The sequence below is a fragment of the Piliocolobus tephrosceles genome, chromosome 6, assembly GCF_002776525.5.
Source record: "Piliocolobus tephrosceles isolate RC106 chromosome 6, ASM277652v3, whole genome shotgun sequence".
NCBI lineage: Eukaryota > Metazoa > Chordata > Mammalia > Primates > Cercopithecidae > Piliocolobus > Piliocolobus tephrosceles.
The window spans coordinates 77,144,061-77,160,998 of record NC_045439.1 but is presented as its reverse complement, the minus strand read 5'-3'; the positions used below and the strand labels follow the sequence as shown (position 1 = coordinate 77,160,998).

Here is a 16,938-nt window from a genome sequence, read left to right as displayed (position 1 = left end):
CTTTTTTTTTTTTTTTTTTTTTTTTTTTTGAGACAGAGTTTCACTCTTGTTTCCCAGGTTGGAGTGCAATGGTGTGATCTTAGCTCACCGTAACATTTACCTCTCGGGTGCAAGTGATTCTGCTGCCTCAGCCTCCTGAGTAGGTGTGATTATAGGCATGTGCCACCATGCCCAGCTAATTTTGTATTTTTAGTAGAGACGAGGTTTCTCCATGTTGGTCAGGATGGTCTGGAACTCCCGACCTCCGGTGATCCGCCTGCCTCGGCCTCCTAAAGTGCTGGGATTACAGGCATGAGCCACTGCACCCAGCTATTAGTCATTCCTTAAAATTTAAATTGTTTCCCTTATCAACAACATAATGCTGTCATGTAGCTCCTAGTAGATAAATTTCTGCCTGTATCTGTAGCATAAAAAATGTTAATAGATAAAACCAAAAGCATTCTCAGCAATATGATACAGGAGAGAACAATGGAACTGGTTTTAAGTGATATAAGCTGCCAAAGCCTGGCTAGTAAAAAACAGCAAACTGAGAGATGTTTGATGCAAATAATAAATAGAAGGAGGAAACCGAAAGATTTAACCAGGGTGACATATTTCTTTCCTGGCTTGAATTTTTTTTTCACTAAGAGTGTATCATATGTTACTTGTATTTAAAAATATTCTGACCAGGAGCTGTGGCTCAGGTCTGTAATCCCTGCACCTTGGGAGGCCCAGGCGGCCGGATTACTTGAGGCCAGGAGTTTGTGACCAGCCTGGCCAACGTGGTAAAACCTTGTCTCTACTAAAAGTACAAAAAAAGTGGCAGGCAGCTGTAATCCCAGCTACTCAGGAGACTGAGGCAGGAGAATTGCTTGAGCCCGGGAGGCAGAGGTTGCAGTGAACTGAGATCTTGCCACTGCACTTTAGCCTGGGTGACAGAATGAGACTCCATCTCAAAAAAATAAAATAACTCTCAACTTATAAAGGAAGTCATCGAGAAAATGATTCATTATTTAGATATTTACTTTTTATGGCGTGATAGAATGGCTCATCTTTCAGTGTAATGAGGTCCCTGTTACTAAATAACCGCTGGGTCCTTTGCAGTTCTAAGGCTTTTTAAATGTACTTTTAATTTTTCCTGTGTATAGGTTATTTTGCAGCTAGATGTGGAGAACCTTTTCACTATTTTTCTCCCTTTCTGTCCTCTCCCAGCCTCCTGCCCCATGTTGGTGTCTTTCATGGACATTTAGAGCAACTCTGTGTGAACATATCTTCATATCTGTCCTGTCCTAATTCTGTAATAAGTCAACCACAGAGCTCTTTTCCTCCTTTAAGTCTCTGAAATCTGCATGACTAGGATTTCTCTCGTCAGGCCGGCAGTCTGAGAATGGGCATGAGGGTATATGCTCTCTGGGTTTGGAGAATAGATTATAGCTTTAAAGTGAAAGCCCTCAACATCTTGGGATAAATTTTCTGCTAAATTCTGCCCAGTCGTCTGACGTCATAGTCTACGACCGTGGAGGCGTGTGTGCCCAGCAGGGTCTGTGGCCCGCTGTTCCCTGTCCCAGGGGTGGCTGCACGGGCTCTGGGGTGGCCACTATAGACATAGCCCCAGATTCTGAAAAAAACGCTTTAGCAAAAAGACCTAGAAAGGGGCTAGAAAACAGATTTCAATATCACCTGCCTTTAAGGAATACTTGTTAAGCATTTGTTTGCCTGTCCCATGTCTTATTATTGTCTTTTTTCATGGACACCTCTCATACCATAGACTTAATCCATTTCTGTTACATTCATGTTAGGGGAGGTCATAGACATAATTTTGACCAAGTCTGGAGGTATCAGAATCCTAGTAAAAGGGATTAAGCGGGTAAAATAATCACAAGTCAGTTTTAGAGAGCATGCCTCGCTCTCACTTCAGCTTACCAACTGAAGCTGCAAAGTAGGAGAGACATCAATTCTAATTAAATTAGATTTATGGAGACTGTAGAACAAATGCAAGGTAGGCGGTAAGGTGTGGATAAGAGAAGAAAATAGGAAAAAAGAATCTTAAAGATTTTTCATTTCTGCTCTCAAATTGGATTTAGGCTGACTGTGCTTACTTCTTAGGGCAGACAGTTCACATACTGTTCCAGCATAGAACACTGCTAGAGAAGAAATATAGAGCAGTAGGTAAGTGTACGGAGCCAGACTCCCTGGGTATGGATCCCAGTTTTTTTCTTATTAATTGTGTGAGCTTAGGCAAATTACTTAGCCGCCTTGTGCCTCAGTTTCCTCATCCGTAACTAGGATAATCATAAAACCTACCTCATAGTGCATTAAGAAAATTAACATTTACAAACTTAGATGGTGTCTGGCACATATCAAATACTCAGTAAGTGTTTGTGCTATTTTCGTTGTTATTAACAGTGGAAGCATTATTGTTCTGTAATACCTTTCGTCCTGGCACTCTAGTGATTTGCATTGAGGAGGCAAGGTAAAACAGTTGCGTAATTTTGCTCTTTCACTTCTGTTTCTAACAGTGAAATGATGCTGGCATATGAGATAGGCAGGAAAGTGGTGTTGATGTTTCCATAGAGATAATAGGGATATATGCTTGCTATTCTATGACCAAGTTCTTAACACAGTGCAGTAGAGAAGTGGGGGAAGTGAGCACACCAATAAGCAAGGTCCTGCTGGAGATTTGAGAATCCATTATCCCTGCGTATTGCCTAAGCAGATGGAATATGGTGAAACATCTGTTTTTGTAAAATTCTATCTGAAGTTATTCAGTTTTTCTTTTCTCCTCTCACATCTGTTGATGGGTTCATCATTCACTTTTGTTCCATTTATTTTATTTTAACACACTGATTTTCATAAATCTGTTGTTTTCCCCGTAGAACTTTATAATTTATTTTGAAATATTTTCTAATGTCCCTTTCTTCCTTGACCCGTGGATCATTTAGAAATGTGTTGTTTAATTTCCAAATATGTGGGATTCTTCTTATATCTTATTAATTTCTAATTTAATCTTATTGTGGCTAAAGACATTCAGTCCTTTTAAATGTATTCTTGTTTTATGGCTCGGCATATGGTCTCTTGGTGAGTGTACCGTGTGCACTTGCAAAGAAAATGTGGTTGAATATACTGTTCTCTATATGTCATTCAGGTCAGAATGGCTGATAATGTTCAGATCTTCTTTGTCTTTCCTGATTGTGGGATAGGGGTTCAAGTTGTAACAATTACTGAGAGAAGGGTGTTAAAATATTTAACTGTATCTATTTATGCCTTTAGTTCTCTCAGTTTTTGTTTCATGTATTTTGAAATTCTGTTTTTAGGTACATAAACATTTATGGCCGTTATAGTTTCTTGATGAATTGACCTTTTTATCATTATGTGCTTCTTAACCTCTGGGAATATTTTTTTTTTTTTTTTTTTTTTTCAGGGTCTCTGCAACTTCCACCCCCAGGATCAAGCGATCCTCCCACCTCAGCCTACCCACATAGCTGGGACTACAGGCACACACCACGACGCCTGGCTAATTTTTGTGTTTTTTGGTAGAGATGGAGTTTTACCATGTTGGCCAGGCTGGTCTTGAATTCCTGACTTCAGATGATCCGCCTGCCTTGGCCTCCCAAAGTGTTGGGATTACAGGCATGAGCTGCCACACCCGCCCTCATCTTCATTCTTACAGGATTCTATGTTGACAGGTTTTTATTTTCCCTTTTGTCACTTCAGAGCTGCTATTCCACTGTCTTCTGGCCTCCACTGTTTCTGATATTAAGCATTTTTTCTGCCTCATTTTCATGTTCTTGCTGGAATTCCAGCTATACATACGATAGGCTTTTTGATTTTGTCCAATGAATCCCTAAGGCTTTGTTCTGTTTTGTTTTGTTTTAATCATTTTCTCTTTGTTTCACAGATTGGATAATTTTCTTTTTTTTTTCAGACAGAGGCTCACTCCGTCTCACCCTGGCTGGAGTACAGTGGCACACGATCTTGGCTCACTGCAGCCTCCATCTCCTGGGTTCAAGCAATTCTCCTATCTCAGCCTCCCAAGTAGCTGGGACTACAGGTGTGTGCCACACACCTGGCTAATTTTGTATTTCTACTAGAGATGGGGGTTCACCATGTTGACGAGGCTGTTCTCAAACTCCTGACCTCAGGTGATCCATGCACCTCGGCCTCCCAAAGTGTTGCGATTACAGACGTGAGCCACCACGCCCAGCCTGGATTGAATAATTTTTATCACTCTTTCATCCTTTTTTTCTTTTGAGACAAGGTCTCACTCTGTTGCCCAGGCTGAAGTGCAGTGGCATGACCCTAGCTCACTGCATCCTCAAACTCCTGGGCTCAAGCAATCCCACCTCAGCCTCCTGACGTTGGTAGGACTACAGGCACACACACACCTCTGCTCCTGGCTAATTTTATATTTTATAGAGATGGGGTCTTACTATGTTGCCCAGGCCAATTCTTCCTTCAAATACTGACCGTTTACTTTGTCATCTCCAATTTTCTGTTGAGTGAATTTTTTTCAGTTACATGTTTCAATTCTAGAATTTCTTCCTTTTTTTTTTTTTTTTTTTGAGACAGTCTCACTCTGTTGTCCAGGTTGGAGTATAGTGGCGTGAACACAGTTCACTGCAACCTCAGCTTCCTGGCCTCAAGTGATTCTCTCACCTTCACCTCCTGAACAGCTGGGACTACAGATGCACACCACCAGCCCAGTTAGTTTTTTTGTGTTTTTTTGTAGAGACAGGGTTTCACCATGTTGCCCAAGCTGGTCTCAAGCTCTGGGCTCAAGCAGTCCTCCTACTAGGGCCTGCCAAAGTGTTAGGATTCTAGGCATAAGCCACTGCGCCCAGCCCAATTCTAGAATTTCGGTGTGGTTCTTTTTTATAGTATCTATTATTTTTGCAGAGATTTCCTATTTGTTCATTTATTGCAAGCACATTTTCATTTATGCTCTTGTGCATAGTTGTAACAGCTGCTCTCAAATCTTTGTATGCTAAATGCATCATCTTAGAGTCAGTATGCAGTGCCTTTTCTTTTATTGTTGTCCTATTTTTCTTTTTTTGGTACTAGTAACTTTGGACATTGTGAATGATAAATTTATAGGCTCTGCACTCTTCTTTGGTCCTCTGAATAGTTGTTGTTGTTGTTGTTTTGTCCCAATAAGCAGTTAACTTGGCTATACTCAAACGATAAGTTTTCTGTCTTGTCTATGGTAAGAGGCAACTGACATTCTTTTCAGTTCTTTTAGACTTAGCTGGGCGCCTTAGTATCTTTCCCAGGTGTGCTTAATTCAGGTGTCAGCTGGCAATTTGGGCAAGTCTATACAAAGAATTTGGAACTCTGGTTCTCTGGGATTGGGGTTTCTGTTGGAATTTTAGCTGTTTTCAGCACTGAGGCCTGCCTTAGGTGTGAAACTATAAAAAATGGGAATCTTACTAATGCCCTTCATTTCTTTCAAGTGTCAACCCCATCTACTTTCTTCCTGATTATGGCAGTTTTCCAATCCTTCAGGTAGTTGTAGGTCATCCAGAGGTTATAGTTGTGAGAGGTTCAGAACAATGGAAACTACTAAGTCATTACCAAAATTAGAATTCTCTCTCCTACCTTTATTTTTTAAAGGATAGCATTTTTAAAATAATGTGTCATAATCACCATGTTCCTATCAATATTAGTGATCATTTCAGTCAATGGAATAAATAATTCAGAAGGAATTGCTAAGCATAAAGATAGAAATTAACTTCTTAGGCCAGGCAGGCTGGCTCATGACTGTACTCCCAGCACTTTGGGAGGCCAAGGTAGATGGATCATGAGGTCAGGAGTTCAAGACCAGCCCAGCCAACATAGTGAAATCTCGTCTCTACTAAAAGTACAAAATAATTAGCTGGCCATGGTGGTGGGAGCTTGTAATCCCAGCTACTTGGGAGGTGGAGGCAAGGAGAAACACTTAAACCTGAGAGGCAAAGGTTGCAGTGAGCTGAGATCACGCCACTGCACTTAAGCCCGGGTGACAGTGTGAAACTGTCTCAAAAAAAAAAAAAAAAAAAATTAACTGCTTAATGGCTGGACATGGTGGCTCACACCTGTAACCCCAGCACTTTGGAAGGCCAAGGAGGGTGAATCACCTTAGGCCAGAAGTTCAAGACCAGCTTGGTCAACATGGTGAGACCCCCTTTTCTACTAAAAATGCAAAAATTAGCTGGGCACAGTGGCATGCGCCTGTAATCCCAGCTACTCAGGAGGCTGAGGCAGGAGAATTGCTTGAGCCCAGAAGGTGGAGGTTGCAGTGAGCTGAGATCATGCCTTTGCACTCCAGCCTGGGCGACAGAGCAAGACTCCATCAAAAAAAAAAAAGGAAATTAACTGCTCAAATATTTAGAGGAGAAGCCCTATTTTCCTAATATTTCTTTGACTTGAGGAATAACACAGCTTTGTGTGACATGCTAATTTCTTCTACAAGAGCTAAAGATGTAATTCTTGTTCAGTGCATGAATGATCTTATTGATAGATGGCACATTTTTGGTCACTATTAACATGATGTTGAAAATGTGTGGTACCAAATAATTTTGAGTTCAGAAGTCATTTTTAAAGTAAACTTAAAATTTTAAATATGTGAAGCTGGCACAATTCTTTGAATAGTCACCTTTTCTGTATAGTTTTTTCTGTTTATTTAGAAATTTTTCATTTTGGAGTATTCACTCAAAAGAGCATGTAAGTCTGGGTATGGTGGCTCACACCTGTAATCCCAGCACTTTGGGAGGCCGAGGCGGGTGGATCAGCGGATGTCAGGAGTTCGAGATCAGCCTGGCCAACATAGCGAAACCTTGTCTCTACTAAAAATACAAAAATTAGGTGGGTGTGGTGGCACATACCTGTAGTCCCAGCTACTTGGGAGGTTGAGGCAGGAGAATCGCTTGAACCCAGGAGGCAGAGGTTGCAGTGAGCCGAGATCACGCGACTGTACGCCAGCCTGGGCGACAGAGTGAGACTTTGTCTCAAAAAAGAAAAAAAAAGAAAAAAAAATAACACAGCCAGCCACAGTGGCTCACACCTGTAATCCCAGCACTTTGGGCGGCCGAGGCAGGTGAGTCACCTGAGGTTAGGAGTTTGAAACAAGCCTGGCCACATGATGAAACCCTGTCTCTACTAAAAATACAAAAATTAGCCAGGCATGGTGGTGTGTGCCTGTAGTCCCAGCTACTCAGGAGTCTGAGTCAGGAGAATTACTTGAACCTGGGAGATGGAGGTTGCAGTGAACTGAGATTGCGCCAGTCCACTCCAGCCTAGGCGACAGAGCGAGACTCTGTCTCAAAAAAAAGAAAGAAAAGAAAAAAAGAGCATATAAAATGTAAAGATACAATGAAGAATAATAAAATGGAAACTATTGATTCATCTTTTACTAATTATTGACACTAGTCAGTTATTTATTTTTTTCCTTTACATCTGTTCTGTCTTCTCTCTCTCTGTCTTTAAATTTGAAGCTCACAGGCATTGCTGAGCATTGATAATTAGGGCCAACAAGATTGCAGGTCTATGGTAACATATAGTCTGTCCTGGCAATAATAGCAAGCATTGCCATTCATTTATTTATTTATTTATTTATGTAGAGATGGAATCTCACTCTGTTACCCAGGCTGGAGTGCAGTCACATGATCTTGGCTCACTGCATCCTCTGCCTTCCCAGTTTAAGTGATTCTCCTGCCTCAGCCTCCCAAGTAGCTGGGATTACAGATATGCGCCACCACGCCTGACTAATTTTGTATTTTTAGTAGAGATGGGGTTTCACCATGTTGATCAGGCTGGTCTCGAACTCCTGACCTCACATGATCCACCTGCCTTGGCCTCCCAAAGTCCTGGGATTGCAGATGTGAGCCACCGCACCCAGCCACCTATAATTTAGTAGGGAATAGTTCTAAATTCCTTGGATATCTGCTAACTGTAGTTCAGATAGCTGTTTAACTGCCAACAAGTTGGAAATTTCAGTGAAGTCATCCTTTAAAAAAACGTAACTTGGGACTTTGGTAATACTTTCCACTGCTTTTTGAATGTTCCTTTTTACATTTTTATCCTAAATTATAAAGTAAGTGTGATATTTGGGCTGTTTCTTTTGCAGAAAGAATTAGGACTTTTTCTTTGAAAAGCAAATTGCAGCAGATTTGAATTAATATAAAAGGTTGAAATTAGTAGGAGAGAAAGAGCAAAAAGCACTAAATAACTTCAACTTGAGAACATACAGTTTCTTTTTAAGAGTTCTGGGTAATTTGAAGTAAATCCATAGATGACCTCAGGTGGTAGATGTGTGAATTGTGGTGGAGGGAGAAAGCATGTAGCCATGAAATAACTCAAGGCGGGATACTAATTTTACAGAGCTGAAACTCCTTTAATTTCCACAATTAACACCAATAAAAGACAATCTTGACTTATTTTTTCAACTAGATATGAAGAAGCCGAAGTCCGGAAAAAACTTGAGGAAAAGGACAGGCAGGAGGAAGCACAGCGGCTACAACAGAAAAGGCAGGAAACAGGAAGAGAGGATGGTGGCACGTTGGCTAAAGGTTCTTTGGAGAATGTATTGGATTCCAAAGACAAAACCCAAAAGGTATTTCAGATTTAATGTGTGAGTTAAAAGACCATTTCTGCTTGTCAGATGATTTGCTTAAAAAGAGTTGAGATACCACTGTAAAGTTCTTTTAGGCAACAAGGATAAAATTTAATGTTTTAATTAGAAATTTATTTAAGGCTGGGCATGGTGGCTCACACCTGTAATCCCAGCACTTTGGGAGGCCGAGGCGAGCAGATCACCTGAGGCCAGGAGCTCGAAACCAGCCCGGCGAATGTAGTGAAACCCCATCTCTGCTAAAAATACAAAAGTTAGCTGGATGTGGTGGCGCGCGCCTGTAGTCCCAGCTACTAGAGAGGCTGAGGTGGGAGAATCGCTTGAACCTGGGAGGCAAAGGCTGCAGTGAGCTGAGATCGTACCATTGCACTCCAGCCTGGGCAACAGAGCAACTCTGTCTCGAAAAAAAGAAAATAATTTGAATTAAATATTCTAGCCTCAGTTGACTTCAGATTTTTCTATGAATTTCTATAGCAATATTTTCTGTGCATTAATTCATTAAAAACGAATTCATGCACTATATTTTCTGTGCATGAATTCGTTTTTATTAGAAGTTAATTCTAATAAACTTAATTAGAGCAATAGAAAGATCATTTGAGCTGAGCTGTGATTTATTATATCTGCATCTGGTCCTGTGTCAAAACTTTTTTAACCACTCTGGGACTGTTTTCTTGTTTCCCAAATTATAGTATTGAAATAGACGATGTTTAAGTTTCTTCTTTCTAATCATGTAATTTACATTAAAAGATTTAGTATACTACTTTGGTACCAAGGCTTTTATCTGTTTCTGAGGTCTCATTCTTTTCATTCTTTTTCCTTTGCTTTCTCCTCCTTTTTCTCCTCCAGTGTTCCCCTTTCTCTCTCTCTCTCTTTTTCTTTTTTTTTTTGAGACAGTCTCATTCTTGTCGCACAGGCTGGAGTGCAATGGTGTGATCTTGGCTCACTGCAACCTCCACCTCCTGGGTTTAAGCGATTCTCCTGCCTCAGCGTCCCAAGTAGCTAGGATTACACCCGCCACCACACTCGGCTAATTTTTGTATTTTTAGTAGAGACAGGGTTTCACCATGTTGGCCAGGCTGGTCTCCAACTCCTGACCTCCAGTGATCTGCCCGCCTCAGCCTCCCAAAGTGCTGGGATTACAGACCTGAGCCATTGCGCCTGACTCTTTTTTTTTTTTTGAGACAGAGTTTCACTCTGTTGCCCAGGCTGGAGTGTAGTGGTGGGATCTCAGCTTGCTGCAACCTCTGCTTGCTGGGTTCAACTAAATCTCCTAGGCGTCAGCCTCCTGAGTAGCTGGGATTACAGGCACCCACCACTACCCCCAGCTAATTTTCGTATTTTTAGTAGAGATGGGGTTTCACCATGTTGGCCAGGCTGTTCTTGAACTTCTGACCTTAAGCAGTCTGCCCACCTTGGCCTCCCAAAGTGCTAAGATTACAGGAGTGAGCCACCGCGCCTGGCTTCTCTCCCATTTTTTCGCATCTGTTTAGTGACTACTTGTTGTGGTCTTTTCAGCTACATCATCTCTTTGCCAAAAGCCATCAGTGACTTAGTCTGTAGCTACCAGCTATCACTGTACCTCCCTTCCTTTACCTCCTCGGAAACTATCCTTCCTAAAATATAAGTTGAAATCCATGGGAAAATTTCTGCTTTGATTTTTTTCTTAGGCGTTTTGTAGCTTTTAGTTGTCATTCCGTGTGGGTCATCATCCCTTTCATTAAAAAGTCGTTGTTGCCTGGGTGTGGTGGCTCACACCTGTAATCCCAGCACTTTGGGAGGCCAACGTGGGTGGGTCATTTGAGTCCAGGAATTTGAGACCAGCCTGGGCAACATGGAAAAACCCCATCTCTACAAACTTTTTTTTTTTTAGAAATGGAGTTTCACTCTTGTTGCCCAGGCTGGAGTGCAGTGGTACAATCTCAGCTCACTGCAACCTCCACCTCCCGGGTTCAAGCGATTCTCCTCCCTCAGCCTTCCAAGTAACTGGAATTATAGGCATGCACCACCATGCCCTGCTAATTTTATATTTTTAGTGGAGACGAGGTTTCTCCATGTTGGTCAGGCTGGTCTTGAACTCCCAACCTCAGGTGACCCGCCCATCTTGGCCTCCCAAAGTGTTGGGATTACAGGGGTGAGCCACCACGCCTGGCATCTACAAACATTTTTTTAAAAAAATTAGCCAGTTGTGGTAGTGCACACCTGTAGTCCCAGCTACTCAGGAGGTTGAGGTGGGAGGATCACTTGAGCCCAGGAGGTCCAGGCTGCAGTGATCATGCATCTACCCTCCAGCTTGAGCATTAGAGTGAGACTCTATCTCAAAAAAAAAGGTCTAAGTGGGTTCTTTGTTTCCCCATCTGTAAAATGAGTTAGTACCTTACAGGATTATCCCATGTTGTCTTGGTTAAAAAATGTAAACTATATAGGCCGGGCACGGTGGCTCATGCCTATAATCCCAGCACTTTGGGAAGCTGAGGCAGGCGGATCACAAGGTTAAGAGATCAAGACCATCCTGCCAACATGGCAAAACCCCATCTCTACGGAAAATACAAAAATTAGCTGGGCGTATAGCACGCGCCTGTAGTCCCAGCTACTTGGGAGGCAGAGGCAGGAAAATTGCTTGAATCCAGGAGGTGGAGGTTTCAGTGAGCCAAGATCGTGGCATTGCAATCCAGCCTGGCAACAGAGCGAGACTCCATCTTAAAAAAAAAGAAAAAAAGTAAACTACATAAGCAATACTTTGTATTAGTTCATTTTGCTTTAATTATGTGGTGGAGGACACTGAATTGGATAGCCAGAATTTTTGTTTAATTGTAAGAAGTACTTTCTAATCAAATTAAATATTAAATTTCTGTAGCAGTTTGTGCTGTTAAATTGTATTTGGTCTTTAATTGAAGTAAATTTTGAGGAAAAGTTCTATGATTCTGAAAGGTTGCTAGTTATTTTAGTTGTTGTCTACTGCCAAAGAAATCTTTTATTATCATTATTATTCATCCGCATTTTTATAAAAAGCCAGTACTCTGCACACTTCATTTCTTAGAGTTTACGTTTAAGTGAAGTAAATGAAGTATTAAAGTTGAATTTTTTGTGTCTATGAAAGTTGAAACTTTTTCTTTCCCCCTATGCAATAGAGCAATGGTGAAAAGAATGAAAAATGTGAGACCAAAGAGAAAGGTAAGTGTGTACAGAAAGAGGAAGTTGTTTTAGGTTCTGACTGAGATCTTTTAATCAGAATAAGCATCAGGTTTTATACAATGAGATTGTCAGCATCGTTGTCTAATCTCTGTGTAAGCTTCATCATTTTTCCTAGTCTGTATGATTATACTGAAAATGTCTGAGGTTATTTTTATGTATTTATGGGGGATATTTTATGAATAATTTTAACCTTACATGTTAAACTGGTAATACGCAGTTGAAAAATGTCAAAACCAAAGCTTGTACTTGTTTTCTTTTCAAGATGCAGTTTAGCAATAATGGCTAAGAGCATGGACTCTCAGAAATCAAACCAAGTTTGAATACTGGTTCCTCCTCTCCCTTTCTGTGTAGTTTTCAGCATGTTACTTAAACATTCTACCTTTGTTTCCCTGTCTGTAAAGTGGAGATAATAATAGTACTTATTTCATAGGGTTGTTGTGAGAGTTGAATGAACTAATATATGTAAATTCTTAGAATACATGGTAACCTTTAAGTAGGACTTATTATCATTTATGACTAGGTTGTAGATTTAATTTTTTCTCCTCACATCCATCCTGTGGTCAAAGACTAAATTATTTAAGGGTCATTTACATCCCCCTTAAAAAAAAAAATCCAGGCCAGGTGCAGTGGCTCATGCCTGTAATCCCAGCACTTTGGGAGACTCAGGCAGGAGGATTGCTTGAGCCCGGGAGTTCAAAACCAGCCTAGGTAACATGGTGAAACCCCTGTCTCTACAAAAAATACAAAAATTAGCTGGGTGTGGTGGTGCATGCCTGTAGTCCCATCTACTTAGGAGGTTGAGGTGGGAGAACTACTTGAGCCCAGGAGGTTGAGGCCTCAGTGAGCCGTGATCACACCACTGTACTCCAGCCTATGACAATGAGACCCTGTCTCAAATCCAAACCAGTAATATGGAAGTTATCCATAGGTGGTGTTGACGCTCTAGTGACAGATATGTGACCTAAACAAGACAGCAAATTCTCTTCATCTACTAGAGACATTTTCCTCTCAGAAAAGGTTTACCTTTTCTACAGCCATACCACCTAATGCTCCTGATCTCAGAAGCTAAGTGGGATCGGGCCTGGTTAGTACTTGGATCAGAGAAAAGGTTGAATTTAAACATAATTATAGGTAATAGTAAAATAAATTCTGTACTTAAAATATTGCCATACAACAATTACAAAAATAAACTGAGTGTGCTATAAGGTACTTCCCTAAAAGTTATTACTGATTCATTCCAAGATTAGTTTTTATGCATTCGTTCCTTTGTATGTCATCCTGCTTAAATGTCCTTCTCAGTGGTTTGTTATCAGCTTTTTTGATCTGTTTTGTTAGCTTAACACTTGATGGCTAGAGATGGAAGGAGGATGATTATTAGCAGCTATAGGTCTTTTAGCATAGGAGCTACTAAGACTACTTTTCTTCTCACAGCTTACTGCTGAAACAGCTTTTTATATAATCTCAACTCTTGTAGTGCCTTTTAATCTTTCACTTCAGTAGGGCTAAGGAAAAATAGTAACATAGGGAATATTTATTTTGACAGATTGCCGCCCTCCCCCGAAAGTAAATAAATTAAATACTGCGTTAGCTTTACTTAGTTTCGTTTTTGTTAGCATTCTTAGAAGGTAAAATAATCTTTTTTCCTTCTGGCTGGGAGCTAACAAATGAACATCAAGTAGAATGAGAATTGGCAAATTTTTCTTAAAGGGATAGATAGTAAACATTTTAGGCTTGGGGAACCTTATGGGGTTGGAGATTCCTGTGGTCTCTGACACAACTGTTGATCTCTGCTGTTGCCGTATGAAAAAATGTGTAAACAAACTAGTGTGGCAGTGATCCTGTAAAAACAGATGGCCATGGTTTTTCAACCTCTGATGTAGAATAGCAAGCTTTTGACTCGTTATTCTAAGAATACTTGGATATCTAAGTTTTTCGAATAGCTACCATAAGACTGCCATCATAGACTTTTTGAATTTACAACCTTTCCAGAATTTTAGAGCCATAGATGTTTCTTTCTTCTAGTTAGCATTTTTCTAATGTCTTAATTTTTGAAAACATATTATTTTCCTAAGACACATATATTAATGTCCTTTATTTTATATTGGTAACAGAGTCAATACCAGATGTAGCTGTAAACTCAACAAAGTTTTGATTTTTAAGTCTTTATAAACAGAGCACTGAACTGGTTTCTTGATAAATGTTAAAAACACAAGGCTGGGTGTGTGGTGGCTCACGCCTATAATCCCAGCACTTTGGGAGGCTGAGGTGGGCGGATCACTTGAGGTCAGGAGTTCCAGACCAGCCTAGTCAACATGGTGAAATCCCATATCTACTAAAAATACAAAAATTAGCCAGGCGTGGTAACAGCCTATGTTCCTAGCTACTCAGGAGGCTGAGGCAGGAGAATCACTTGAACCTGGGAGGTGGAGGTTGCATTGAGCCAAGGTCATGCCACTGCTCTCCAGCCTGGGTTACAAAATGAGACCCTATCTCAGGAAAAAAAACAAGTTATATTTAACGTTAGTTTACAAGATAATAAATGGTATGATTGGGTAGTAAATATATGGCATCCATATATATTCAGTATAATTTGCTCTTCTAGAAAAAGCTGTTTGTCCTATGTTTTGTGATGTCAGCACATCTTATGCTGTTTCTTGTCACTTATACTGTCTCTCTCAATTCCAAGGAGCAATCACAGCAAAGGAACTATACACAATGATGACGGATAAAAACATCAGCTTGATTATAATGGATGCTCGAAGAATGCAGGATTATCAGGATTCCTGTATTTTACATTCTCTCAGTGTTCCTGAAGAAGCCATCAGTCCAGGGTGGGTTACTGTGTAGTAAAGTAGTATGTTGCGTAGTAAGTAGTAAACTGTGGACCTTAGTAAATGTTACTACTTAGTATCCAAGCTAAATGTGATAGTCTTTTCCTGGTAACCTTTTAAATCTTTGCCTCTTTTTGTGTGTGGGGGTGGGGAGGGGGAGGTGCGTTTTAGGAACAGAGGTTTAATAGGCAAAAGAAAGAGAAAGGAGAACAACTCTCTCACTTTGGAGAGTGAGGGGTGCCTAAATGGGACTTCCCTAAATCTTGGCTTTTTAAAGACACACTTGACCCTTTTTGAAGGTTGAAGTTACGGATTTGCTAACTTTTTATTTGGCTATTTTCTCCTATTTGTGATATTTCGAATCTTACCAAAAGACAAATGAAGTTGCCTTTTCCCTCTCTCCCCAAGTGTTTGTTAACTGATTTTTCCTATTATTTTCTGTTTATAAGCATGTGAATCATATGCACCAAATTGATTAAAATTGTGAACTAATTGAATTGTTTTACATATTGAAATTCCCTATATTATCTGTGATAGAAGCTATACAAATACTTTGTGTGTGTGTGTGTGCTTAAGTTAAAACAGTATAGTCTCTAATGCCAGACTCTATTCAAATAACTATCACTTACTAATTGCATTATTACTAGCTAGTGACCTAACATTTCTAAGCTAATGTTTCCATCTGTAAAATGGGGATAATAGTAGAACCTATCTTACAGAGGTTTCAGGAGATTTAAATGAGAAACATTATATACACACACACACACAGACTTTGGCACAGGTCCTGGCATGAGTAAGGACTTAATTTAAAATTTTTTCTTTCTTTTTGGTAAGAAGGCCTTTAATCTATAAAATAATTTAAAGTGACTTGCATGGGTATATTGTATATTGGAAATCATGGCAAGTGGCAGAGCTAAACCTCCAGATAAGGGCTATTTTCACTATTTCTAGCATTCTTATATAGATCCTGTTACCTCTCTTGGTCTTGGTTTAAAATTATATATTTTTAAAATTAGATAATAAAATCTGTATAGTTCCTGGCATATTGTAGATGCTTGATAAATGTTGGACCTGAAGCATAGAGTGCTTTGTAAATAAGCTATTTAAAAATTAGAGCACTTAGGCCAGGCGCAGTGGCTCACACCTGTAATCCTGGCACTTTGGGAGGCCGAGGCACGTGGATCACTTGAGGTCAGGAGTTCCAGACCAGCCTGGCCAACATGGTGAAACCCCATCTCTATTAAAAATACTTTAGCCAGGAGTGGTGGCGGGCGCCTATAATCCCAGCTACTTGGGAGGCTGAGGCAGGAGAATAGCATGAACTTGAGAGGTGGAGGTTGCAGTGAGCCGAGATCATGCCACCGCACTCCAGCCTAGGCTACAGAGGGAGACTCCATCCCATAAAAAAAAAAAAAAAAAAAAAAGAGTTCTTTGAGAAAGATGCTGTCAAAGGTGGTGCTGAGCTGTGGTCAGCCCGCTCCTGCTCCTGCTCCTGCTGCACTGCTGTTGCTCTCGCTGAGGAACCAGTCGGTCAGGAAGCCACGCAGCACCTGTGGCTTTTAAAGATACTGGAAAAACACCCAGGGAGCTGGAGGTGGCAGTTCACTGATTTAGAATCACTCTTTATGAGCCACAGCATAAAATCTCTGGAGAAGGTGTGTGTTGACTTGATCAGAGGAGTAAAGAACAAGAATCTCAAAGTGAAAGAACCAGTTCAAATGCCTGCTAAGACTTTGAGAATCTCTACAAGAAAAACTCCTTTTGGTGACTGTTCTAAGACATGGGATCATTTCCAGATGAGAATCCACAAACAACTCACTAACTTGCACATCCCTTCTGAGATTGTTAAGCAGATTACTTCCTTCAGTATTGAGTCAGGAGTTGAGGTGGAAGTCACTATTGGAGATGCTTAAGTCAACTATTTTAATAAATTGATTACCAGTTGTTAAGAAAAATTAGAGTGCTCAGTCTAATTAAACATGTGAATATATTCCCAGAATTTGAATAGACAAAGTTATAATTAGTCTTTGGGTAGTCTAATCTGTATTAATAGAGAACTGGTGGTCTTTATTATTGAGTTTACATGGAAGTTTCCCAAAATGTGAGATTTGGACTACTATGAAACTCAAGATTATTTTAGGTTGAAGATTAAAGAACAATGAAATGCACACTGAGAAAATTATTCCCTTTTAATTTATGTTACAGTCCTTTTGAGTCAGTTTAAAGGAGTTTCAGTTTGGTGCTAGTACATCTTTTAAATACTTGCTTATCTCTCTAACTGGAGGGAACAGGTCTCAGAGCTTTCTTTTTTTTTTTTTTTTTTTTTTTTTT

The 16,938-nt window shown here is 40.2% G+C and overlaps 1 protein-coding gene and 1 pseudogene across 1 annotated transcript in view; both read left to right on the top strand.

Moving 5' to 3' along the window:
* Positions 1–16,938, top strand: part of USP8 (ubiquitin specific peptidase 8) — a 78,567-nt gene that overhangs the window by 26,762 nt on the left and 34,867 nt on the right. The window contains 3 exon segments of the mRNA XM_023227146.2: positions 8,404–8,566; positions 11,713–11,755; positions 14,463–14,607. Of these exon segments, the coding sequence (XP_023082914.1) occupies positions 8,404–8,566; positions 11,713–11,755; positions 14,463–14,607 (351 nt within the window).
* On the top strand, positions 14,633–16,901 carry LOC111552769 (annotated as a pseudogene).